A 26,624-nucleotide genomic window follows, 5' to 3' on the forward strand; every position below is an offset into this window, starting at 1 on the left:
GGTTAAACAGCATGATCATTGCACAGGTGCACCTTGGGCTGGGGACAATAAAAGGCCACTCTATAATGTGCGGTTTTGTCACGCAACACAATGCCACAGATGTCTCAAGTTTTGAGAGAACGTGCAATTGGCATGCTGACTGCAGGAATGTCCACCAGAGCTGTTGCCAGAGAATTGAATGTTCATTTCTCTACCATAAGCCGCCTCCAACGTTGTTTTAGAGAATTTGGCAGTACGTCCAACCGGCCTCACAACCACAGACCATGTGTATGGCATCGTGTGGGTGAGCGGTTTGCCGACGTCAACGTTATGAATAGAGTGCCCCATGGTGGCGATGCGGTTATGGTATGGGCAGGCATAAGCTACGGACAACAAATACAATTGCATTTTATTGATGGCAATTTGAATGCACAAAACTACAGTGACGAGAAACTGAGGCCCATTTTTTTTTTTTTACAGATGCATATCTGTTTTCCCAGTCATGTAAAATCCATAGATTAGGGCCTAATGAATTTATTTCAATTGACTGATTTCCACATATGAACTGTAACTCAGTAAAATCAATTAAATTGTTGCATGTTGCGTTTATTTTTGTTTACTATACAATATTTTTAGTTATGGAAAATGTATTTCACAGTGGTTTAGATGGTACAATGATTCTCTACACAATGACTGCTTGTTTTTTCACAAACTAAAATTAGGCGTACTATTATAATTTTAGCAACCAGGAAATGGCGGCGTAATTTCGGCATATTGCACCTTTAAAGAGTCTCTGAATCTGCAAGCCCATGTTGTTTATGGATATTCTCCATTCAAAGGGCTTCAAACCCCTGTTTAATGGAGATTATCCATTGAAATGTCTTCTCAGTCCAAGACTAGGCTTTATATCTGTCCGGGAAACCGCCCTTTTGGGATGCGCATGCCATTAGAAGTGTTCAAGTAAAAGTTGAAATCCTTACTTGGTGAAACTGCCACATCCATTTTGCGATTATTACAACAACAAAGAAGTTACTTCGAACAACGAATACAGTTTTCTTCCCTCGGACATCATTGCATATCATCGCATGCGCGATAGAACAGCAGAGTATGTACTTTTTTTTTGCTACGATGCTGGATGCTCCTCTCATCCGTTTCATCAACTAAAACAATAATAAATGCGCTGGTGTAAACAGTGGCACTGTTTCATCTTATGTAGATTGCAGCTTTACGGTATTAGTACATTTTTTTATGCATATGAGATTGTGACATCATGACATGCATGTATGAGAAAGACGTGTCAAAGCAGAAATTACACTTTTGTTGTATTGATGAGGAGTTGTTTTTTTAAGCCTTTGAAATGTGTTGTCCCCAGGTGAAGCCCCTGATCTGGATAGAGTCTGTGATAGAGAAACACTCCCACAGCAGGATCGAGTACATGATCAAGGTAAACACCAGCCCTGTAACGTTACCCAGCAGCTAAGATAACAGTATGCTTTGGTATCAAATCAATAGTTAACCACGAAGCTATCATAAACACTATAAGCATGATCTTCTGAAATACAATATATTGATCTCTCACTCACTCACTCACTCACTCACTCACTCAGGCTAAAAGTCAGTTCAAGAGGCGGTCCACGGCCAACAACGTGGAGATCCACATTCCAGTTCCCACAGACGCCGACTCGCCCAAGTTCAAGACCACAGTGGGCAGTGTCAAGTGGATCCCAGAGAACAGCGAGGTCGTCTGGTCCATTAAGTCATTCCCGGTGAGTACAACAACACACTGGACTGTATGCTACAGTAAACCATAGTTCTCAAAGTGGGGTTCTTTAAGTGATTGAACATCATAACCAGAAATAAAGATCTCAAGTGTCACTTCAACTAACCTGGATCATTTTATGTAAAAAGAAACAACACCACAATCCTAACTCTTGCTCTGTTTCATCTTGTCCCAGGGGGGTAAGGAGTATCTGATGAGAGCCCACTTCGGTCTGCCCAGTGTGGAAGCAGAGGACAAGGAGGGGAAGCCCCCCATCAGTGTCAAGTTTGAGATCCCCTACTTCACTACTTCTGGCATCCAGGTAAGATGCCGTCCTCACTGCAGTACCTATTCTATCCACCAGGTGTCTCTTGTTGCTTTTAGTAGTGGGACACTGGAAATCATTCTAACACATGATGGAGCTATTATAACACATATGAGGTCTGGCTGTTCAAGCTGAGACCTGAGGTTTGCCTGGTTTGGTGAGCCTGGTTTGCTGTTCGGGGACTGGTGCTATTTGTATATGGCATTTTGACGACAGACTGTATGACAGGCACACTGTCAGTCAACACAGGTAGAACAACATCCCTTCATCATAGCGTTTGCCTGGTGGGTCTCTGTCAAAGATGTGGGTCTCTCTGTTACAAAGCTACACTGGAGAGCTTAGGAGTTGATAAGTTGCACTCTTTCTGGGAAACAGCATCAGGCAATTGCCAATTTTTTTAAATAATAAACGATGCACACACTCACTGCTTTTAGGACTCTAAATTGCCTTGTTTTGACCATAATACTGTGACATAATGGTCAAAAGCTTGTAGATGGGATGGTTAAGCGAAGAACAATTAGGAGCACAGTACAGTGTGCAGGTCCTTGTTGTTCTGGGTCAATGTCATTCTCTGTGGGTCCCCTGATATATTCAATCAACCTCCATATCTGCCACCAGGGAAACGACATCATAGCCCAGAGAATCAAAGGAATGCCTTTTCATTGGCTCAGAGGGAGTTCTCTCACCTCATGTCTTTGTATGCCCTCAGAACAGCCTAAATTCGTCAGGGCATGGACTCTAAAAGGTGTCAAGCATTTCACAAGGATGTTGGCCAATGTTGACTCCAATGCTTCCCACAGTTGTTGTGACATATTTCAGGGGAAGAAAAACATCACCAAATTCACTGGGAATACTTGACATAGGATGAAGAAGCAATACTCTGAGCCGCACCTCTATACTACTTGTCAGACATAGATAACTGATACTATATACTCGTTGCTGGGGTGTGGTGGGTCAGTGGGTTGCTTTTGACCATTTCTTTGGATTCCTCATGTCTAACTCATTGTTAGAAAAAGGTTTAGTCAAAATCTGATGTTAGGGTCTATATTTATTGAATATGATATGAATCCGATAAATTAAAATGGCCAATTTGGGTGCAATCAATTAGCTTAATTTCTCAGTTCCAATTCTATTTCAACAAAATAATGTTGCAGTTATGCTAATCTTATGTTTCTAGCAACAGAAACAATTTCAGAACAATCTGAGATGGTGGGTGTCAAACCTATTGTGCTTTTTGAGGTGGAATGACCCATATCGATGTTCTGCAATACATTCAATAACAGCATCCCACACAGAATTGAGGCAGAGGTTTAAATTACACTTTGCTTGAATTTCTCTGGAAATCAGGAAGTTTTGGCACTAATGGGAAATGAGGGATTGTGTAATGAAATCAAGCGACAGAGATATTGACAGTGTTTTCCTGTTATGTTCTATCAGAGAACGGTCACTGAAAGGTTTCATCATCACTCCAAGATGCTCTCGTTAACATAGCCACATGTAGGTCTACTTAACCCCAGTAATGGCACCTTGAGGAAAGAGTTGCTTGTAAATCGCAGCTCCTCAACACACTCAACCAGAGATCAATGGAGCCATCATCAGAGAGATGCCACTATTAGCTGCTGGAAGATACTATTTAGGGAGTTTGATTGAGCTACTGTATTTTGTGGCTCTGGCTGACCCCAAGGCCGCTTCGCTGGTGTTCCAGGTCCTCTTGAATTGTGCAGTGCCTCTGTGGTAGCTCCAACGGAGCCCACCGCACCGCACACCACCAAGGATCTCTGCTAGCATGGAGGGAACATTTAGGCAGCCTGAACTTATTACAGAGAGTATGCCATTTACTACTCACTACTGTGTCTGTGTGTCTGTGTGTCTGTGTGTCTGTGTGTGTGTGTGTGTGTGTGTGTGTGTGTGTGTGTGTGTGTGTGTCTGGCAGGGTTTCCGTTAGCCAGTAATAACCGGAAAAAAAAAAAATACATCCAAGAAAAGCCGATAAATAAAAATGGCTTCGGCCAATTGTCCAGGAGAAGAAAACATGCATTTTAGCCTACTCATTGATTGAAATACCTGTCAATGTAGCGCGAGAGCTGCTGCTACAGCTCCATCAAACAGCTTGTTAGTTGCTGCTGGTGTGAAAGATGCTTTTATAAGCCCAATCATTGCTCAACAATTGTAAATGCAATCGTGTGTTCAAAAACAGTTTTGGCCACGATTAAAAAATAGCAACTCTTTTTATTTCTCAACTGCTAATTGAAGCACCATTTAAGTGCAACTAGGCAGGCTTCAGCACATCAAACACCACTTTGCAATGAGCTGGAGGCAGTATGCATTTTGAAAACCTATAGGCCTACTTCATTGTTTGAAACATGAACGTTTTACTACATATTTTAGGTATTTTATTAGGATCCCCATTAGCTGTTGCAAAAGCAGCAGGCTGAATCTTCCTGGGGTCCACACAAACATGAAACATGACATAATACAGAACATTAATAGACAAGAACAGCTCAAGACAGAACTACAAGCATTTTTTTAAAAGGCACACGTAGCCTACATATCAATACATACACACAAACTATCTAGGTCAAATAGGGGAGAGGCGTTGTGCCGTGAGGTGTTGCTTTATCTGTTTTTTGAAACCAGGTTTGCTGTTTATTTGAGCAATATGAGATGGAACGGAGTTCCATACAATAATGGCTCTATATAATTCTGTACTTTCTTTAATTTGTTCTGTATTTGGGGACTGTGAAAAGACCCCTGGTGGCATGTCTGGTGGTGTAAGTGTGTGTGTCAGAGCTGACTATGCAAACAATTTGGGATTTTCAACACATGAATGTTTCTTATAAAAAGAAGAAGTAATGCAGTTTCTCCTCAACTCTTATCCAAGAGAGACTGGCATGCATAGTATTTATATCAGCCCTATGATTACAATGAAGAGCAAGACGTGCCGCTCTGTTTTGGGCCAGCTGCAGCTTAACTAGGTCTTTCCTTGCAGCACTGGACCACACGACTGGACAATGATCAAGATTAGACAAAACTAGAGCCTGCAGAACTTGCTTTTTGGAGTGTGGTGTCAAAAAAGCAGAGCATCTCTTTATTACGGACAGACCTCTCCCCATCTTTACATCCATTGAATCTATATGTTTTGACCATGATAGTTTACAATCTAAGGTAACGCCAAGTAATTTAGTCTCCTCAACTTGGTCAACAGCCACACCATTCATTACCAGATTCAGCTGAGGTCTAGAACTTAGGGAATGATTTGTACCAAATACAATGCTTTTCGATTTAGAGATGTTCAGGACCAGTTTATTAGTGGCCACCCATTCCAAAACAGACTGCAACTCTTTGTTAAGGGTTTCAGTGACTTCATTAGCTGTGGTTGCTGATGCGTATATGGTTGAATCATCAGCATACATGGACACACATGCTTTGTTTAATGCCAGTGGCAGGTCATTGGTAAACATAGAAAAGAGTAGAGGGCCTAGAGAGCTGCCCTGTGGTACACCACACTTGACATGTTTGACATTAGAGAAGCTTCCATTAAAGAAAACCCTTTTGAGTTCTATTAGATAGATAGCTCTGAATCCACGATATGGCAGAGGTTGAAAAGCCATAACACAAGTTTTTTCAACAACAGGTTATGGTCAATAATATCAAAGGCTGCACTGAAATCTAACAGTACAGCTCCCACAATCTTCTTATCAATTTATTTCAACCAATCATCAGTCATTTGTGTCAGTGCAGTACATGTTGAGTGCCCTTCCCTATAAGCAATGCTTTTCTTTCATAATTGTTTTTTTTTAATGCATGAATGCGATGGCTCACTGTTCATTGTTGGCATTTCCTGCCTAAGTTTGCCCACTTTGCCAATGAAGTAATCATTAAAATAATTGGCAACATCATATGAGGCATGTCTTACCTTGCTTCAAAGTAGCCTAGCCAAAATCCAACCAAACGTGCAAGTAATTATTTTATAAAGACTTCCATATGCCATTGAAACCAGTAGCCTATTCTCTCATGTCCTATTGGTTTTCAAATGTCTTTCATTGTCCAGTAGCCAAAGGCACAATCCTAGTCATATTAGCATCCCATGCTAGTTGTTGCATCTTTATCTGCCCTCTTTCTACATTTCTACATATTTTCATCTGTCTCATGAAACCGCTCACATGTGTGGTGCGCTTTTGACAACAAGTGCATTATGGAATGAACATTCGCGAGTACCTACTGCCTTGTGTGCATTGCTGTGCTTATAATGAGAATAAATAATATACTGAACAAAAATATAAACGCAACATGTGAAGTGTTGGTCCCATGTTTCATGAGCTGAAATAAAAGATCCCCAAAAATGTCCATACGCACAAAAAGCTTATCTCTCAAATTTTGTGTACATATTTGTTTACATCCCAGTTAGTGAGGATTTCTCCTTTGCCAAGATAATCAATCCACCTGTCAGGTGTGGCATATCAATAAGCTGATTAAACAGCATGATTATTATACAGGTGCACCTTGTGCTGGGGACAATAAAAGGCTGCTCTAAAATGTGCAGTTTTGTCACATAACACAATGCCACAGATGTCTCAAGTTTTGAGGGAGCGTGCAATTGGCATGTCCACCAGAGTTGTTGCCAGAGAGTTGAATGTTAATTTCTCTACCATAAGCTGCCTCCAACGTCGTTTCAGAGAATTTGGCAGTATGTCCAACCAGCCTCCCAACCGCAGACCACGTGTAACCACGCCAGCCCAGGACCTCGACATCCGGCTTCTTCACTTGCGGAATTGTCTGAGACCAGCCACTCGGGACAGCTGATGAAATACTGTAATAAAGCCCTTTTGTAGGGAAAAACGTATTCTGATTGGCTGGGCCTGGCTCCCCAGTGGGTGGGCCTTAGCCCACCCATGGCTGCGCCCCTGCCCAATCATGTGAAATCTATAGATTAGGGTCAAATTAATTTATTTCAATTGACTGATTTCCTTACATAAAGTTTAAGTCAGTAAAATTGTTGCATGTTGCGTTTTTAAATTTTTTTGTTCAGTATAGTTTATCAACATTTTAAGCTAAATGTTCTGATCTGTTGTATGAGCCTCATTGCTTTTTAATGTTTTTTCGATGTAGCCTAGGCCTGCTGGTTGTATGAATTTGTGATATATCATCCGACAACTCCCAGAGTCTGTTTTGGAATACGCTATTTATTTCTCACACAGAACGACAAGCTGACCAATAGAATAGGTGAACTTTTCTACTGTGGAGGATAGTAGATTGACATAGGCTTGTGATTTTGCTGTTCAATACTCTTGTTGTTGACTGTGGAAAAGTAAATGTGGACCGTTATTCTAACATTTCAAATTGGCATCGGAATTCGGTAAGAAGGACGCACACCGTTGCATCCTCGAGAATTAGGCCTACCCTTATCTACATGTGATTTCAGTCATTCTGAGCACCGTGGATGGACGCCCTAATCAGTTTACGCATCCAATGCATATGGGTCCGGTAAATTTCTTAAATGTCTGCGAAATTAAAATGCTGCCGGTCAAATGTCCGGCACCACATTTTCCTAACGGAAACCCTGGTGTGTGGGCGTATGTATGCGTGCCTCTGGGTGTGTGTGCGACTGTGCGTGCTCACTCTCTCCACGCTCCCTTGTCTCTCGGACACGACACACGGCACCAGAAAAAAAAAAAGAGGAGCCACGTCATCAGCTCCTTAATTAGACAGTGTGGTATATCAGAGCGTATCAAAGTGGTGTTTAACCCCACCGCCAGCCTTGCCAGACGTACAGGCAGATGCGCATCAAGCACCCCAGCTATATCCCATCTGAGGTAGAAAAGGGAAGTTTACCACCAGAGTGGTTGGACTGCTGTAGAGGCGGGGGCTGCAGTTTTTCTTTATAGCCTGCTGATGGTAGGGGGGGGAAACCACATCAGGGCTCATCTGTCCCCCTCCAGGGGATAATTATAGCCAGGTTCCCCCTCCCCTCAGACACAGTGGTGTGACCCACCAGCCCCTCAGAGATGTACTCCATATAGGCCTAGTCAACCACCAGAATAGAACGCACGGCTAACTGCCAGTACTCATGTACTATAACATTTACACGAAATATATCATAGTCCATATCATGTTTGTACTGTGTATGAAAATAAAAACGTTATTTGGCACAGACATCATCACAGATATCCTGAAAAGTAGATATTACGGTGTGGTACCAACTTCACGTACCCAAGAAAGCGATCGATGGATGTGCCTTAGCTGTATGTTTTGTATGCAGATGATGATTTGATCTTAATTTGATGTAAAAGTTGTTCCTGTTATAAATAGCAATGATCGGACATCTATCAGTAGGTAGTAGAGCTGTCATGTAGGCCTAGTTGTTTCAAAGAAGAACTTCAAAAACAAGTTATTTATTGGACCATGGTTGACAGATTCAGTGCCTTTCAGCTTGAGCATTAATTGAAGCTCTTTCCTCATGCTGGTCAAATCAAAGAGCTGTTGAAATGGTAAATGATCTAACAGATAGCCTGGAGAAACCGCTTATAAATAACTACTGTCTCTGTTTTCACATTCTGAACCATCTCAGAGAAATCCTTGAAGACTGAGGACACATTCATCCCCAAGCTAAATATGCTATATTTCAAGTGGGTGTCCTTGAAATATGGCATATTTAGCTTGGTCCAAATGTGTCTGAAACTTTGGACTGAATGTGTGAAAAATGTTGCCAAATCGTGCCTGCTTTGGTCTTACTGTAGTTTATAACAACAAACATCTAAATTTGTAAGGCACCAGACAACTTAGACATAGAGTATAGTAGGCTACACCTCGATTTAGCTGCTTTTTATTACAGAATCACATCAGCCAACCTTGTTACTGTCTGTGACTAACTGGTAGTGTAGGAATAAGAAGCTACCAATTTCACCACAGGCCGTGTAGAGTTGTAGACAGGTCAACTAATGTTGGAGACTTCCGAAGGAGAATAAGGCTTTGTCCTTGTTTCACCCGGTGGGTACTATTCCTGTATCTCTGGCTATTTCTCACTATGACTCTTGTTAACTAAAACTTTAGAAACTATGAAATATTAGTTAAGTTCAACTTTGAATAGGCTCAGTTAGCGTATCACATTTAGGCAAGATGAGACTAAAGGTTAGCGTGATTCTTGTTGAGAAAAGTATGAATGTATCAATATAGGCCAGAGGTTTTGGAAATGTTCTACAAATACGTCATTCATAATCTTTATTGCTGTGTAGGTCTATGTATGAGGTGGTAGCACAATTGAGGTTAGTTAGGGACACTGTCAAAGTGATAACCACCAGGCCTTTCTGATTCGGCCTTGTAGGCTTGCTTTAACCTGCTAGCGCTCCTGTTCTGCCAATGACAACCACTGGACCTGACTGATGTTAGCTTTGACATGCCAGCACTGAGATCCTCCTGTTCTCACAATGAGAAGAGCCTCCACTGTCTAGACTGCAGACGCACACACGGAGGCACTCACACACACACACCGCTCTGAGACAGTTCAGATAGTCCTCCCACATGCATATAGACCTATTCATTTCGCATTGTATATCGGTCGTGTGATCTGCCTCGAACACCCTTTTAGATCTTAAATTACACATGGAATTGGCGTTGTGCGCAAATGGGAGGAGATTTACAGCTCACAGTCCAAATACAGCACTAGTCTGACATGGATAATGTCAAGTCAGCAGACAGATTTACCTCGGTGGAGTAAATTATGTGTTTGTATCCTACTAGGTTACCTTTGCACCAGTATGTGGGATTACAGCCTTTTCATAGAGGAATGCAGCAGCTCCCTCTCTAGCTGTTCTGGTATTTTGGGGTATTTTATTAGGATCCCCGTTAGCTGTTGCAAAAGCAGCAGCTACTCTTCCTGGGGTCCACACAAAACATGACGTAATACCGAACATTAATAGTCAAGAACAGCTCAAGGACAGAACTACATCAATTGTTTCTTTGTTGCCTGTTATGAGACAAATGAACCTTGTGTGTCTTGGAGGCAGGTTGCATCCTAGTACTAGCAGTGTTCACACCTTTCTGAGAGGAAGATAAAATATTTGTTTTGGGCGGCCGACTGCACGCCTGTTGCATCTTCATCAGGACCCCCAGACAGATCAGACCTAGATGTGCTCGTTGAGGAGCCTATAAGGGCCGGTGATGTCCTGTAAGTAGCTTGGGTTTCTTCGTTACGGCCCAGTTATGATTGATGGTACCCTTGGTGTAAAGTGTTTCACTCCCTAATGCAAAAACTATTATCTTCCCCATATGGTGTTGATAAAAAGCTCAGAATTTATGTGAAGACAGCTGGGCTGCGGTGTGGTGTGCTGAGGCCATTTACACATTGTCAAATCTGCCTGTCAGTGTAATTCTCTGGGCCATTATTGCAAGTGTTTTATCTTGGGGAAGATTTAAGACCTAATCCCCCCCACTCTCTTTCTGATAGAATCTCTGAATGCCTCAAGGTGCTCCTCGTTTCAATGAGAGCCCGGCCATGAAACAATGGGGAACTGTTTTATGATGGGGGAATATGAAGCTCAATTCAATGATAAGACCACCACGAAGATAAGCATATTAAAGGGATACTTCTGGTTTTTGACAATAAAGCCCTTTATCTACTTCCCCAGAGTCCGATGAACTCATGGATGGCATTTTTATGTCTTTGCATCCAGTATGAAGGAAGTTGGAGGTAGTTTTGCGAGACAATGCCAACTAGCTTTAGCGCAATGACTGAAAATCTATGGTATCTTCCTTCAAACTGCACGCAGAGACATAAAAATGGTGTCCACAAGGTCATCTGACTCTGGGGAAGTGGATAAAAGTCTTAATTGGAACAGTTAGCCCACTCCACCCCGCCCCCATGGTATGGCTCGATTTGGTAAATTCTTTATGTAATATTATGCAATATTTGTGCCCTTGGTAGATCTTATTCAATAGGTTGTAGTTTGACAAGAAGGGCAAGTGAAGAATTGATGAAAGTTCACATAGGATTGGGAAGTGCCAGTTCCCCACTTTGTATTAATAATGAAAAGTTTCTTAACCACTTCTTCATACCAGCTTGTTTCTCGAATGTGAGAAAAGTTCTCATCTGTAGACATTGACTTGTGTTGCAGCCAGGGCGTATTTGACCTTTATGGTTGTTGCCTGAAACGTGGCATTGTTAAAGTTAGTATTTAAGTGAATATAAAAATAAAATCACCCTGGTAAAAACAATGCAGTATCATATACAGTACACCCGATTTTGTTATATTCATTATAGTGTACTTTACAATGAACACTGATTCTGCAAACAGGCTCAGAATGTGAGTTCGACCCCCCCCCTCCTCACTTGAATCACTGTTTGCTCTCAGTGTGATGAAAGACATTGTTTTGTGATAACGTTTGCTCACTCTTGTTTTTAGGTGCGCTACCTGAAGATCATTGAGAAGAGTGGCTACCAGGCTCTGCCATGGGTTCGATACATCACACAGAACGGGGGTAAGGCTGAATAATAATAATAATAATAATAATAATAATAATAATAATAATAATAATAATAATAATAGGCATAAACACTCTCAAAGCCTCCGAAAGAAGACTTAACCACAGCCCACTACTGTAATAATGATCTCTCATTATCATACCACCCACTAAACATCTGCATATAAAACACTGTCATCTACCATCAATCCTATGTGTTGGATTGTGCATGTGTCTGAACAGCCATGTGGCTCTGCTCCTGTCCTCCGTGGCGCCATTGGATCTCCTGCTTCATGGTGGACCCTCCTGAATATTGCTTCAGGGAACTTTTTTCCCTGCCATGGAATCCATCTAGGAGACAGACTGCTAGCAAGTGGTCTGTAACTCCAGTGGATTTGATTATTTTCTCTCTCCTCTTCTACTGTACATCTTGTTGTGAGGCTCTACAGTACAGTCGTGGTCAAAAGTTTTGAGTGACACATACTAATTTTCACAAAGTCTGCTGCCTCAGTTTTGATGATGGCAATTTGCATATACTCCAGAATGTCATGAAGATTGATCAGATGAATTGCAATTAATTGCAAAGTCCCTATTTGCCATGAAAATTAACTTAATCCCAAAAAAACATTTCCACTGCATTTCAGCCCTGCCACAAAAGGACCAGCTGCCATCATGTCAGTGATTCTCTCGTTAACACAGGTGAGAGTGTTGACGAGGACAAGGCTGGAGATCACTATGTCATGCTGATTGAGTTAGAATAACAGACTGGAAGCTTTAAAAGGAGGGTGGTGCTTGAAATCATTGTTCTTCCTCTGTTAACCATGGTTACCTGCAAGGAAACACGTGCCGTCATCATTGCTTTGCACAAAAAGGGCTTCATAGGCAAGGATATTGCTGCTAGTAAGATTCCACCTAAATCAACCATTTATCGGATCATCAAGAACTTCAAGGAGAGAGGTTCAATTGTTGTGAAGAAGGCGTCAGGGCACCCAAGAAAGTCCAGCAAGCGCCAGGACCGTCTCCTAAAGTTGATTCAGCTGCGGGATCGGGGCACCACCAGGGAAGAGCTTGCTCAGGAATGGCAGCAGGCAGGTGTGAGTGCATCTGCATGCACAGAGAGGCGAATACTTTTGGAGGATGGCCTGGTGTCAAGAAGGGCAGTAAAGAAGCCACTTCTTTCCAGGAAAAACATCAGGGACAGACTGATATTCTGCAAAAGGTACAGGGATTGGACTGCTGAGGACTGGGGTAAAGTCATTTTCTCTGAATCCCCTTTCCGATTGTTTGGGGGCATCCGGAAAACACCTTGTCCGGAGAAGACAAGGTGAGCACTACCATCAGTCCTGTGTCATGCCAACAGTAAAGCATCCTGAGGCCATTCATGTGTGGGGTTGCTTCTCAGCCAAGGGAGTGGGCTCACTCACAATTTTGCCTAAGAACACAGCCATGAATAAAGAATGGTACCAACACATCCTCCGAGAGCAACTTCTCCCAACCATACAAGAACAGTTTGGTGACGACCAATGCCTTTTCCAGCATGATGGAGCAAGTGATAACTAAGTGGCTCGGGGAACAAAACATCATACCTTAATCCCATTTGAGAACTTGTGGTCGATCCTCAAGAGGCGGGTGGACAAACAAAAACCCACAAATTCTGACAAACTCCAAGCATTGATAATGCAAGAATGGGCTGCCATCAGTCAGGATGTGGCCCAGAAGTTAATTGACAGCATGCCAGGGCGGATTGCAGAGGTCTTGAAAAAGAAGGGTCAACACTGCAAATATTGACTCTTTGCATAAACTTAATGTAATTGTCAATAAAAGCCTTTGACACTTCTGGAATGCTTGTAATTATACTTCAGTATACCATAGTAACATCTGACAAAAATATCTCATAACACTGAAGCAGCGAACTTTGTGAAGACCAATACTCGTGTCAACTTTTGACCACGACTGTACAGTCTGCAGTCCGTCTCTCCAGGCCTCTCTTCCTAATAAGGTTATCTGTGCAGATGGTCTGAGACAGGGCCACTCCCCTCCCACCTCAGATTGGCAGGAAGGAAGCAGCCAGGCAATAGCATTGTTCTTGGCGGCTGCTGGCCAGCTGTCACACTGTACTACACCCCAACGAATGGCTGTCTTAAGTTATAAAGCAAAGCAGACCCAGCCAATATTAATTATCTCCAATATCAACCAGAGGAAGGCATTCGTCTCCGCTCGACTGTAACGTTTGTTTTGATACTTTGTCAATCGGGGGGTTACATTTTTTGGTCAGGGCGGTCTTTTGTGTCTGCTCTGTTCAAGGTCAGACTACAGGTCCTGGGTCTGTTGTTGTCTGCGAGCGTGACTTGAAGATACAGTTGAAGACTAGCCTAGCTCAAATCCAGTCTATCTGTAGCCTATTTGGAATCGCTGACTCGCTGATGGAATTCATGTAAATGTTTTTACTACAATAAAAGTAGATTAAACTGACAAACTATATCTCCAGTAGGGTTGGGCGGTAGCCAGATTTTCTTACCTTCCAGGGTATGACATTCAGGTAAATTTGTCAGCGGCACGCCGGGCCAGTACCAAGTGAACTACTGGCCCAAATGAGAAAATTACTGGCCCGGGCAAAGATCACAGGAAAGCAAGTTATGAACGCAGAATTTCAATAGTGGGTGATTTCATGTTTCATTTGCAGTCTGGACAAGTACCTTTTCTTATATTATAGCTAACCATAAAATCTGATATTTACACTGATTGTTTGGGAAAAATAAATTAAACCATCCCCCCTCTCAAGGATGACATATAGCCTTAACATATGAAACCGTTTAAAATATAATATTCTCCTCCTGAAATGAGCCCAATAACATATTGATGAAAAGCAATATCTTTAGGGCATGTACAAGATCCATATTATCAGGCAGGTGTGCTATTATAGCAATAAGCATTATCACCTGTAGTCTGATGGATGCAGCATGGTGGCTATTTTTTATTTTATTTTTTTATTTCACCTTTATTTAACCAGGTAAACCAGTTGAGAACAAGTTCTCATTTACAACTGCGACCTGGCCAAGATAAAGCAAAGCAGTGCGATTAAAAACAACAACACAGAGTTACATATGGGGTAAAACAAAACAAAGTCAAAAATACAACAGAAATACATATATATACAGTGTGTGCAAATGTAGCAAGTTATGGAGGTAAGGCAATAAATAGGCTATAGTGCAAAATAATTACAATTAGTATTAACACTGGAATGATAGATGTGCAAGAGATGATGTGCAAATAGATATACTGGGGTACAAATGAGCAAAATAAATAACAATATAGGGATGAGGTAGTTGGGCAGGCTAATTTCAGATGGGCTGTGTACAGGTGCAGTGATCGGTAAGGTGCTCTGACAACTGATGCTTAAAGTTAGTGAGGGAGATGAGTGTCTCCAGCTTCAGAGATTTTTGCAATTTGTTCCAGTCATTGGCAGCAGAGAACTGGAAGGAATGGCGGCCAAATAAGGTGTTGGCTTTGGGGATGACCAGTGAGATATACCTGCTGGAGCGCAGACTACGGGTGGGTGTTGCTATGGTGACCAATGAGCTAAGATAAGGCGGGGATTTGCCTAGCAGTGATTTATAGATGGGCTGGAGCCAGTGGGTTTGGCGACGAATATGTAGTGAGGACCAGCCAACAAGAGCGTACAGGTTACAGTGGTGGGTAGTATATGGGGCTTTGGAGACAAAACGGATGGCACTGTGATAGACTACATCCAATTTGCTGAGTAGAGTGTTGGAGGCTATTTTGTAAATGACATCGCCGAAGTCAAGGATCGGTAGGATAGTCAGTTTTACGAGGGCATGTTTGGCAGCATGAGTGAAGGAGGCTTTGTTGCGAAATAGGAAACCGATTCTAGATTTAACTTTGGATTGGAGATTCTTAATGTGAGTCTGGAAGGAGAGTTTACAGTCTAACCAGACACCTAGATATTTGTAGTTGTCCACATACTCTAGGCTACATGGCTGAAGCCATGGGGTTGCTCTTTTGCATTGTTTACCACAATGGGCTAATCATTAGCTAGACCACAGACTCGAAATATCATCTTGTTGCTTGTTTTAATGTCCCAACAAAAAAAAAATCCCACTGTCGCTAATAGAATCATGTGATTTTGAGTGTTTTTTAACAAATACTGTGTAATTGTGTGCATTTTACAGTGAATATAGGCATACCGTTTATGCATTAAATTGGCCGACGCGCTTCCCTGGGTTACTTTTTTTATTGTCATGCAAGACACCTCGATTGTAAAAAATGGAGTTGCAGCACTGAAAAGCTGTGATCACGCTCTTGTTTGAATAATTGCAATCAAAACTGTTGTCTTTTCCTGAGATTGCATTTAGAAATGTTGTGCAGTGACTGGGCTTATTAGAACATACAGTGGGGAAAACAAGTATTTAGTCAGCCACCAATTGTGCAAGTTCTCCCACTTAAAAAGATGAGAGAGGCCTGTAATTTTCATCATAGGTACACGTCAACTATGACAGACAAAATGAGAAATTTTTCCAGAAAATCACATTGTAGGATTTTTAATGAATTTATTTGCAAATTATGGTGGAAAATAAGTATTTGGTCATTAACAAAAGTTTCTCAATACTTTGTTATATACCCTTTGTTGGCAATGACACAGGTCAAACGTTTTCTGTAAGTCTTCACAAGGTTTTCACACACTGTTGCTGGTATTTTGGCCCATTCCTCCATGCAGATCAGTGATGTTTTGGGGCTGTCGCTGGGCAACACGGACTTTCAACTCCCTCCAAAGATTTTCTATGGGGTTGAGATCTGGAGACTGGCTAGGCCACTCCAGGACCTTGAAATGCTTCTTACGAAGCCACTCCTTCGTTGCCCGGGCGGTGTGTTTGGGATCATTGTCATGCTGAAAGACCCAGCCACGTTTCATCTTCAATGCCCTTGCTGATGGAAGGAGGTTTTCACTCAAAATCTCACGATACATGGCCCCATTCATTCTTTCCTTTACACGGACCAGTCGTCCTGGTCCCTTTGCAGAAAAACAGCCCCAAAGCATGATGTTTCCACCCCCATACTTCACAGTAGGTATGGTGTTCTTTGGATGCAACTCAGCATTCTTTGTCCTCCAAATACGACGAGTTGAGTTTTTACCAAAAAGTTCTATTTTGGTTTCATCTGACCATATGACATTCTCCCAATCCTCTTATGGATCATCCAAATGCACTCTAGCAAACTTCAGATGGGCCTGGACATGTACTGGCTTAAGCAGGGGGACACGTCTGGCACTGCAGGATTTGAGTCCCTGGCGGCGTAGTGTGTTACTGATGGTAGGCTTTGTTACTTTGGTCCCAGCTCTCTGCAGGTCATTCACTAGGTCCCCCCGTGTGGTTCTGGGATTTTTGCTCACCGTTCTTGTGATCATTTTGACCCCACGGGGTGAGATCTTGCGTGGAGCCCCAGATCGAGGGAGATTATCAGTGGTCTTGTATGTCTTCCATTTCCTAATAATTGCTCCCACAGTTGATTTCTTCAAACCAAGCTGCTTACCTATTGCATATTCAGTCTTCCCAGCCTGGTGCAGGTCTACAATTTTGTTTCTGGTGTCCTTTGACAGCTCTTTGGTCTTGGCCATAGTGGAGTTTGGGTTGTGGACAGGTGTCTTTTATACTGATAACAAGTTCAAACAGGTGCCATTAATACAGGTAACGAGTGGAGGACAGAGGAGCCTCTTAAAGAAGTTACAGGTCTGTGAGAGCCAGAAATCTTGCTTGTTTGTAGGTGACCAAATACTTATTTTCCACCATAATTTGCAAATAAATTCATAAAAAATCCTACAATGTGATTTTCTGGATTTTTTTTCTCAATTTGTCTGTCATAGTTGACGTGTACCTATGATGAAAATTACAGGCCTCTCTCATCTTTTTAAGTGGGAGAACTTGCACAATTGGTGGCTGACTAAATACTTTTTTCCCCCCACTGTATTATTTTCCACTCGGCAATCAGCTGTGTGAGGAGTTGCGCTCTTTTGCCACCCGACAATTGATATTCAGCTGATAAATAAACGACATAGCTACTTAACAGATTTGGGAATTCATCTGTTTTTTAAAAATGATATAGACTACACACAATAGCATTATTAAAATATTTATGTTTCTTCTTCTTCTTCCTATATTTAACCAAAAAGTGATTTGTGTAAATAATGATCATGTCTTGACAAGCAAGCAGTTCCATAGTGTAGGCCTACGTAAACCTTTCTTTGCTAATAATGACATCGCTGTGTAGGATGTCGTCTTATATAAAAAAAATACTGAAAAGCAGGTGGATGACTTTTATTCTGTGATTGTGTGGAATCCAAGTGCCAATGTTCAACTCTGAATTGGGCTTCCCGCCTCCGCTGAGATGGGTCTGGCACGAGTATCCAGGACGTAGCCTACTGAGGCGGGGCTCACTCGAGACAGCGAGGGAAGACTTTGACATTCTTTCCTCCGCTTGGAAACCGAATGCTGATTAAGTGTGAAGCGTCAGATGTTGGGAAGATTGTTAAGGATTAAATACAAATATAAATTCTTATTTTTTGTTTTGTAGTTTGAAAATGTAGTGGCTCAAGCGGCTATATGAAAGCTTGCTTAACTGGCCCAGGTGAGCTCGGCAGAAGTTGCTGGGCCAGTGGGCAGCCCTGAATGTTGAGCTCTGCCTGAATGTTGAGCTCTGTCTTCATACCATTCCTGTACCATACCGGGGTATACAGTATTACCAGCAGTGCACACAAGGGGCGCTATTTTCTTTCCAAACATAAACAAATTATACATTTGACTCACAAAACAAATTTAGGAGGCAGAGATCTTGATCCAGGAGGGATTGATTGTCTCTGCTGTAAACAACAAGCTTGATCTTTCAAGTTAGCAAACCAAATGCATTGCTGGAGTTAGTGTTTTAGTTAAGTTATAGTTATAAGTAGTGGCGTAGCATGCATCCCCCCTGAGCTTTAGGGCCCCCCAAACCCCCCCCCCCCAAAATAGCCCAGTATATACGGTATACCGCCCAAGCCTAATCTCCAGTGATCCATTTTCACTAGAAAGTATAATGAGTCCTGGCAATAAGACAGCTCCTTTTTGTCTCAATCCCTCTGAATAGATGAGTTCCACCTCCATTTTCTGCGAGGAGAGATTAAACCAACATATGCTGGAGCAGTTAAGAATGATTCTGCACCTCTGGCATTGATACTATCTTTTGCAAGAGTGAAAAAAGGGAATAAAAACACAGGAGGGGGTAAAAGCTTTGAGGTCCCGGAGGACTGAGAGAACCTGCTTGCGTAGCGAGAGGGGAGGGCTGGCCGGAGAGGTCTTTGCCAAACGATGGTGACCCCTCCAGTTTGGGGTTGGCGGATGACGAGTGTAGGCAGCCCACAGGGACTACATATGCACGCCCTTGCTCTTAAATGTTTGTTACCTTTTGTCTAGGGGTTATTGCCAGTGCATTTAGCCAAGGAATGATTTAGGAATGCGTATGTGAGTAGGGGAATTCAGGGCTGCTGAAACTGAAAGCGTAATTTTGTCGATTGTCCCTCTCTCTCTAAATGTTTCTGATAAGATTTAATAAAACAAGCACCAGTGGGTCTGTTGAATTACTCAAGTCTTAAGTATGGGCGATAGATTTCATACTGGAGAGGTTAGACCTTAACTGTGGGTGGATCGCTGAATACTTACAGTAGATGTACTGTGCATATAGATTAATCTTTAAATTCTTTAGTTTAACACAGATATAAAAAATATATATTTAAGAACGGTGCCAGCATACTGCACTGTTGTATCTCACCAAAAGGGAAGTTGTAGCCACCCTTTTCCATACTAAGCATCTGTATTTGTCATGTGCATGTGTGGCGTATTCCACTAGTTCTAGAGCTTTTGTTTATGTCCCTAATGTTAATACAAAATCCAACTTTATCTCTCATCAAAGCTGTTATTAAACACATTAAGTTAACATGTTATGTAAGCTGTCACGGCAATTAAACCACACAGGAGATCACAGCCGTGTAATTACAAACTAGATGTGAAGGTGTTTGTAATTAACTGTGAAGACAAGACATCTCATGTAGGCTACCTCATGTACTCTGGGAAGTGCCAAGTTTTAAGTCCACATTCACCCCCAAGGGCCCAACTGAATACAAGCCAACGCCACCTGATCTGAGTGCTTGCATCATCTTGATGAGCTCTTGGTTTTAGTGGCCACACTGGGCACCAGTTTCCAGACTGATTCCTTGCCAGTGCCCACCGCAGACTGCTACCACACCACCATTTTGTTTTTGTTTTTTTCTCCTCTGTAATTTTGTTGATCAAAAGTGATGCAAGGTTAGCAGAAATATGTCCTGAGCCTTAACTGACAGATGATTCAGTCTTTGAGATTTATTCATTTAATAGAGCAGATGTAATTAGGCTTCCTTAATATTAAGCGTGGCACCCTGTGTGGTTTTATTAACTTCATCTATTAACGTTTACAACTTCAAAGGGAAAGAAGTTAATCATTATTGACCAATGCCTAGCCGATATGACATATCACTCTGTTATCAAACAATGAAAGACGAAGTACTTCAAATTCCACGTTTCATATCACTTTTAAAGAGGAGCAGTGTTCTTTTATGGAGAAGTGATACACGTCACTGTACAACAATAAAGCACTGGCCCTAACTCAACTAGAGACCTTGATGCCTTTGGCAGCCTGGTGGTTTCTTCAGGCTGATTGAAAAGCCTTGTCAGATTTTCAGAGTGGCCTGGGGCCCTTGATGTGGCCTTAGGTCCTGATTGGCATGTTGGTGGCTGTGAGGTCACAGGGCTGTGGTTTAGCTTTACCCCTGCACCGACAAACACTTTGTTGTGGACCACGGAGAGCGAATGGCACGTAATCTGGGTGTCCCTGTGTGTGTGACTGTGCAGTGGCCAGGAGCCTGAGTCAGCAAAGCCACGCACTGGCTCCGTCTCCGCAAGAACAACTGTGTGTGTGTGCGTGCGTTTTTGGGGAGAGGGGAGCATAGGACCAAATGAGAGATCTCCCATGAGCGGGCAGTAAAGGCCTGTAAACACAGCCTATCAATTACCACAGCCAAAGTAGTCCTAGACTTAAGCTGTCTTATTCTACCCCTTTTAATGTTCTCACTCAAAAGCCATATAGGGAACCAGCATGTGTTTGATGGTTAAGAAGGGGGGGAGCCACTAGACCCATTGTCTAGCCCGTGGCATGTGCTTGCTACAATTAAAAATAGTTATCCTACCGAGTCGGTCATTTAGACTGATGCGTAGACTGGATTAAAGAGTTCCGTTAAAAGTATCATATTTTTTAAGAAATAATATTATAAAGTAGTAGTATTTTGATGTTTATTAGGTCTTTTAGTTGTTCAACGTTTAAAAAGGGTCCAAAAGTATTCTGTTTCATGCACGTGAAAAAAGTATTTCAAACTAACAATATGAATCCCCACATTTAGAAAGCGAACCATTGAGTTTCACTAGAAGTAAACATGTTGTGAAATTTAAAGCGTGTGTGGCAGGGACTTGTGGGCGTCTGTGTTAGACTCTTCATAACTACTGAATTTGGCACAGAATTTCTCCAACCACCGTCACGAGCGAATTACAAATATGTCAGTAGTGTGTTTCCAAGTCAACCCACGTCACACAACAATACTATTGGGCTCCGGTCACTATTGTTCCAAGTGCCCCTGGTTCCCCCTAACAACCACAAAAACATTGCTCCACCTTAACCTTTGCACTTAATTGCTCTTAAAGCAGATACGGTTCAAGGCAAATGAAAACCAGATACGCTGGGCTTAGGGGGCAAGCGGTTTTATCATTCCACGTCTAACGTTCCACACACCACACTGTTTCCATAACGAACTATTGTTATTACATAAATTGAGGCTGTGTTTCTTAGGCTAAAGAGTGTGATTTTGGAGAGGTTTCTACTAACAGACGGTACTGATCTCATTAAATCCGGCCCATGCTGCGTGCTTGCCCTCGTTGTGATGTGTAAGAGGACACACACAGTCCACAAACACACAAACATAAAGAAGTACACAAGCCGTTGTGTGTGTGTGTGTGAGGGAGGGAGTGCGGATGTCATGCTCACCTCTACTCAAAACTCTGAGATTCCTGAACAGATAAGCAGTCAGAACTTGGCCTGAGCGGAGAAACCAAACTGGACACAGCTGTGTGCTTCCCATTGTAAATCTGTGTATGTTTGTTTACAACTCATACTGCCAAGCAAAGCACCAGAGGAACTTAACTCCACATCTCCTTACAAACACACAATTTTTGGACTTAGGGAACCAAAATAAGGAAACTTATCTTTGAGCTGGTTCTGCTGGTTTAATCAGTTGTCTCATACTTACTTGTCCTCTGTTAGTTTTGCAATGGGCGGAGCCAGCTCCCAAGAGACGCATCCGGTTTTCTTTTGTTTGGCTCTAGGAATAATATTAAAACACTAATTCATTTTGATGAATTATTTTCCATTGTGTTTGAGGTTAAGGTGGAAGGGTAGGAAAATGGCTTCTCTATTAGCATGCGCTTTTATGGCCAAACCGGTGTTTATATATCAGTAAATATCCATGAATGACTGTCAACAAAATTGATGTAACTAATGATATTTGTTTCCATTTTCTTTTCCAGATTACCAGCTCCGAACCCAATAGAAACTGCAACAGGAAAGGGAATGGTCCATATTTCTATGGATGGACCATTATTGGTCACGGATGTATAATTACTTTTAGTCCTTTGTCATGGACATTTCTTGTCAAATGTCTTCATTTGTTTTCAAGTTTGAAGTTTGTTTCAAGTTTAGTGCCATAATACAAAAATTATATTCTTCTGAAAATTCTAAATATAAGCTTTTATTTGGTTACAGTTCTGTTCTAAAAGTAGTGAAATGTATGATATTTCTATAGTAGGTCAGTTGCAAATAATGAATACAATTGTTGATACTCTACTTACCCCTTTACCATCTAAATTACCTGCCTGAGATGTGATCATATATTTTATAGGTTAATTTCAGGTGTTACAAGTTGAGTGTGACCAATGAAACAGTAAAGTGTTATAAGAAGTTTAATGTGAATTTATACACAGCGTTCTTCATTTATCTGTTGTCCCGTTTACTTGGTGATAGCCTGATGCAAGGCTGAAAAAGCTCTTCAATATATTGTCTGGTCCGGAATCATCAGACAGCATAGTCTGTATGGCTGTTGTGATGAGAATGATGTGCAATGGTACATTCGTGCAGATCGAAGTGAGCACTTAAAATGGTCAAACTATAATAAAATATGTGCCACATATCAGTTTTTATGTTTTTCTCATGACTCAGAAATTGCAGTTCCTTTAGGCCACCATTACCTCTGTGAAGAATCAAATCCTAAATGTTTATTAGGATGTATTAAGTTGCTAATTGGCTGCTGAGTAGTTTTTTTTGTTTGTTTTGTGTGTCATTTTCATCTTTCTGTTTTGGTTTCTTATCCTCACATTGGTCAGTGGAATACAACATGGTCAGTGGAATACAACATTTATAAACCGTTCTGAATGAAGCTAGCTATGAAATGTTATTGTACATTGCTAGCAGATATTTTAGATGACTTGTGTTAACAGTTGACTGCCATGGTTGATTTCAATAAGTTCTCAAAAACTAGGCCAAAAGCTGTAAACCGCAAATTTGCAAAAACATTGCTTTGGTGATCCCACCATCGGATATTTTCTCCCTCATAGTTTGATCGTCTTGTTTGCTGTAAACTGTTGTTTATGTCCAAATCAAATAGACAACAGTCCTAGTGGTTGTGAGTTTGGGTTTGAGGTTTCTCTGTGTTTTTTGTCCATTCATTTTGATCACAACACTGTTGTGGCGAGAGCTTTTGCTTCCCCAGAAAATGTATCGGGAAAGTGTCCTCGATTTGATCTAACTTTTTTTTAGACCTTCAGTTAATTGATCTTTTAAAATGAAATAGAATGAAATATTTTTTTGTTGGACTTCATCATCCAACCAAACTTTTGCTTACTTTTTAATTATATGACACAAGGAACCCTTCAAATAGTTAAAATTAGGAAACCTATTTTAGCAGTGGTATTGAGTTGCATGTATTGTTATCCATTTCTTTAAAATCAAGCATCTATAAAGTAGTTTTATCAAAAAGAGCTTGACTGTTTCCTTTGTATTGATGAACTGTTTCCTTTGTATTGATGAACTACATAATGCAGGCTTCCTACTGCATTATGTTGTCTGCAGCATGTTTAGGGGTACATTTGAATAATTTGAAAATACTTCAACAAAGGATGGATGGATGCAATCAGTTATCTGACATGACTGCATCTGTGAAAGCTATGTAGTGGCACCCCTGCTTTCACCTATCCAAACGTGTTTGACCAATGATTGATTTCAAGAAAGTGTGGGAGGAAGGATGTATTTTCAAAGTATTCCAACATAGCATAAAACTATTCAAACTGGTCTTGGATATCTATCACTACAGCCCATTTGTGTTAATTCACTTTCTACTCTCCTCTGAGAGTTGTGATGTGAGTCCAGATGCTGTGTTGCGTGCATTCCTCATGCTCCGGCTCCAGATCAGAATGGAATATCTCCCTGCAGACCACTGGGGTGTGAATAGCATGCAGGCCTGTGAGTCTCTCTCTCTCTCTCTCTCTCTAAAACAAATCTATCTGCCATTGTCTCAGCTGATGAGCTTTAGATCATAATGGTGATACATAGACCGGTTCTGCATAGCTGGTCTGCCCTTTACACAACAGAAGTATGTCTCCTTGAGGAAGCGCATGCATGTACTGATAGGACACATTGGGTTGATGAATAGTAGCTCTGTTTTGTACTGTCAGCTGTGATTATATGTAGAAGCCAGACAACATAGTTAAGCCTTTAAAATCGATAGATCAATATATCCCCAAGCAACCAGGAGAGAGGGAGCGGTTGGTTATACACAACAGCGAACCAATCTGTGAATGAAGCGACACTGCGACTGGAACCCAACAAGTCATGGCTTCCCTTAGAGGAGAAGACAAAGAACAACTTGGAGATGCAAATGAGAGCAGCGAACAGCTGAAGGATATCCAGGAAAACATAGCTTAAATGCTCACCAAAACAAACAAACTTACAATTTTGTTAAAAAATTTGATTTGCTCGAAAGGAAGGTGGTCTATATCGTGTCAGATATGCATATACAAGGCGTGCGCTTGGACGAACAAGACAAAATTGGCCTTCTGGAAACAAAGGTGCAAACTTAAGAAGATGAACAGGATCAGCTAGAAAAGAGACAAAATAATGAGAATATTGTCCCTACCGGAAGACGAGGGAAAAAGGGGACCTTTCAAGCTACGTGATCAAGCTGATATCGGAGGAGCTTGGCGTGGATGTATCACCGGAGAATCTGGAGTGATGCCATCGGATCGGCGTGAAGCAGAAGAACAATAAATACCCTCAGATGGTCAACTTTAAGCTGTGGAACTATCAGACCAAAGTCAACATTATGAGGGCACAGTGATGCCCAAGACCAGCTTATTGTAAATTGAGACAATATTCCTTCCCCCTCTCCCCCATACAATCTAGACCAGGGCTCTCCAACCCTGTTCCTGGAGCGCTACTGTCCTGTAGGTTTTCGCTCCAACCCTAATCTATCACACCTGATTCTAATAATTAGCTGGTTGATAAGATGAATCAAGTTAGGTATAACTGGAGTTGGAGCGAAAACCTACAGGAGGGTAGCTTTCCAGGAACAGGGTTGGAGAGCCCTGATCTAGACTGTACTCCTGAGTGGCGCAGTGGTCTAAGGCACTGCATCACAGTGCTAACTGTGCCACTAGAGATCCTGGTTCGAATCCAGGCTCTGTCGCAGCCGGCCGCGACCGGGAGGCTCATGGGCGGCGCACAATTGGCCCAGCGTCGTCCAGGGTAGGGGAGGGAATGGCCGGCAGGGATGTAGCTCAGTTGATAGAGCATGGCGTTTGCAACGCCAGGGTTGTGGGTTCGATTCCCACGGGGGGCCAGTATAAAAAAAAATCCAATCAAAATGAGTTTTTCCCCACAAAAGGGCTTTATTACAGACAGAAATACTCCCCCCCTGAAACGACATTGGAGGCGGCTTATGGTAGAGAAATTAACATTCAATTATCTGGAAACAGCTCTGGTGGACATTCCTGCAGTCAGCATGCCAATTTTACACTCCCTCAAAACTTGAGACATCTGTGGCATTGTACACCCACCACCCCCCCGTCGCCCTCTCCCCCCGCCAATATTAAATAAAATGTCACCTTATTGATTGGATTATTTGCACTGCATGTTGTCAGCAAGCTTTGCATAGTCTAGGTTGTAGCTACTGATTGCTAGCCTCAAGCAGGTGTCCAGGTGATATGTTAGAGTGGACCAGGTATTTGCAACGCCAGGATTGTGGGTTCGATTCCCACGGGGGGCCAGTATAAAAAAATATGTATTCACTAACTGTAAGTCGCTCTGGATAAGAGCGTCTGCTAAATGACTCAAATGTAAATGTATAGTCCCCAAGCAACTTTTTTTCTCTAGGAAGTAACAATAGAATTAGCCAATGACATACATGGTCACTGAAAAGACAATACAATAGAGGAAATATAGCATGTAAGTCAATAATTGTCAATTGTTGTGTGTGTGGACGAGAGGGTGTATGTGTGGGTATTCATCTGTGCATATAAATGGGAGAATGAAGGAGGGTGATTATGAATATGTGTAGGAGGGAGGGAGAGAATGGGTGTGCATAGGGTTTATGTTGTGTGTGAATAAGGGAGAATGGATGAGTAAGTAGATGTATAGAAATGGGATGTTGTAAATGTGTTAGTCGTTCCCCCCCCCTCCCTTCTTCTTTGAGTTTGGGATAAACTTGGCCTGGGTGGATAAGGATGGGAGGGTAGGTTGGCTTGGGGGAGTGAAGATGGGAGGTGGGGATAAGCTTGGCTTGGGTGGGGTAAAGGGGGGAGAACAGGGAGGGGGTGGTGGAGAGAGATGTATTTAGTTTGGGAGAGAGAAGTTAGGACTTAATTATACTACATTGTAATTGTATTTTTTTTTTTTATGACTTGTGAACTCGTAAAATGAATAAGAGTTCTG

General features: G+C 41.9%; 1 protein-coding gene across 1 annotated transcript in view; it reads left to right on the forward strand.

The window, feature by feature from the left end:
- The window catches only part of LOC121576811 (AP-1 complex subunit mu-1), a 37,182-nt gene extending 13,505 nt beyond the window's left edge, over positions 1-23,677 (forward strand). The window contains exons 8-12 of the mRNA XM_041890299.2: positions 1,352-1,423; positions 1,587-1,745; positions 1,935-2,060; positions 11,462-11,537; positions 22,172-23,677. Of these exons, the coding sequence (XP_041746233.1) occupies positions 1,352-1,423; positions 1,587-1,745; positions 1,935-2,060; positions 11,462-11,537; positions 22,172-22,194 (456 nt within the window). The 3' untranslated portion in view covers positions 22,195-23,677. The remainder of the gene's footprint in view (positions 1-1,351; positions 1,424-1,586; positions 1,746-1,934; positions 2,061-11,461; positions 11,538-22,171) is intronic.
- Positions 23,678-26,624: the final 2,947 nt, after the last annotated feature.

The sequence above is a fragment of the Coregonus clupeaformis genome, chromosome 11 (assembly GCF_020615455.1).
Source record: "Coregonus clupeaformis isolate EN_2021a chromosome 11, ASM2061545v1, whole genome shotgun sequence".
Lineage (NCBI taxonomy): Eukaryota > Metazoa > Chordata > Actinopteri > Salmoniformes > Salmonidae > Coregonus > Coregonus clupeaformis.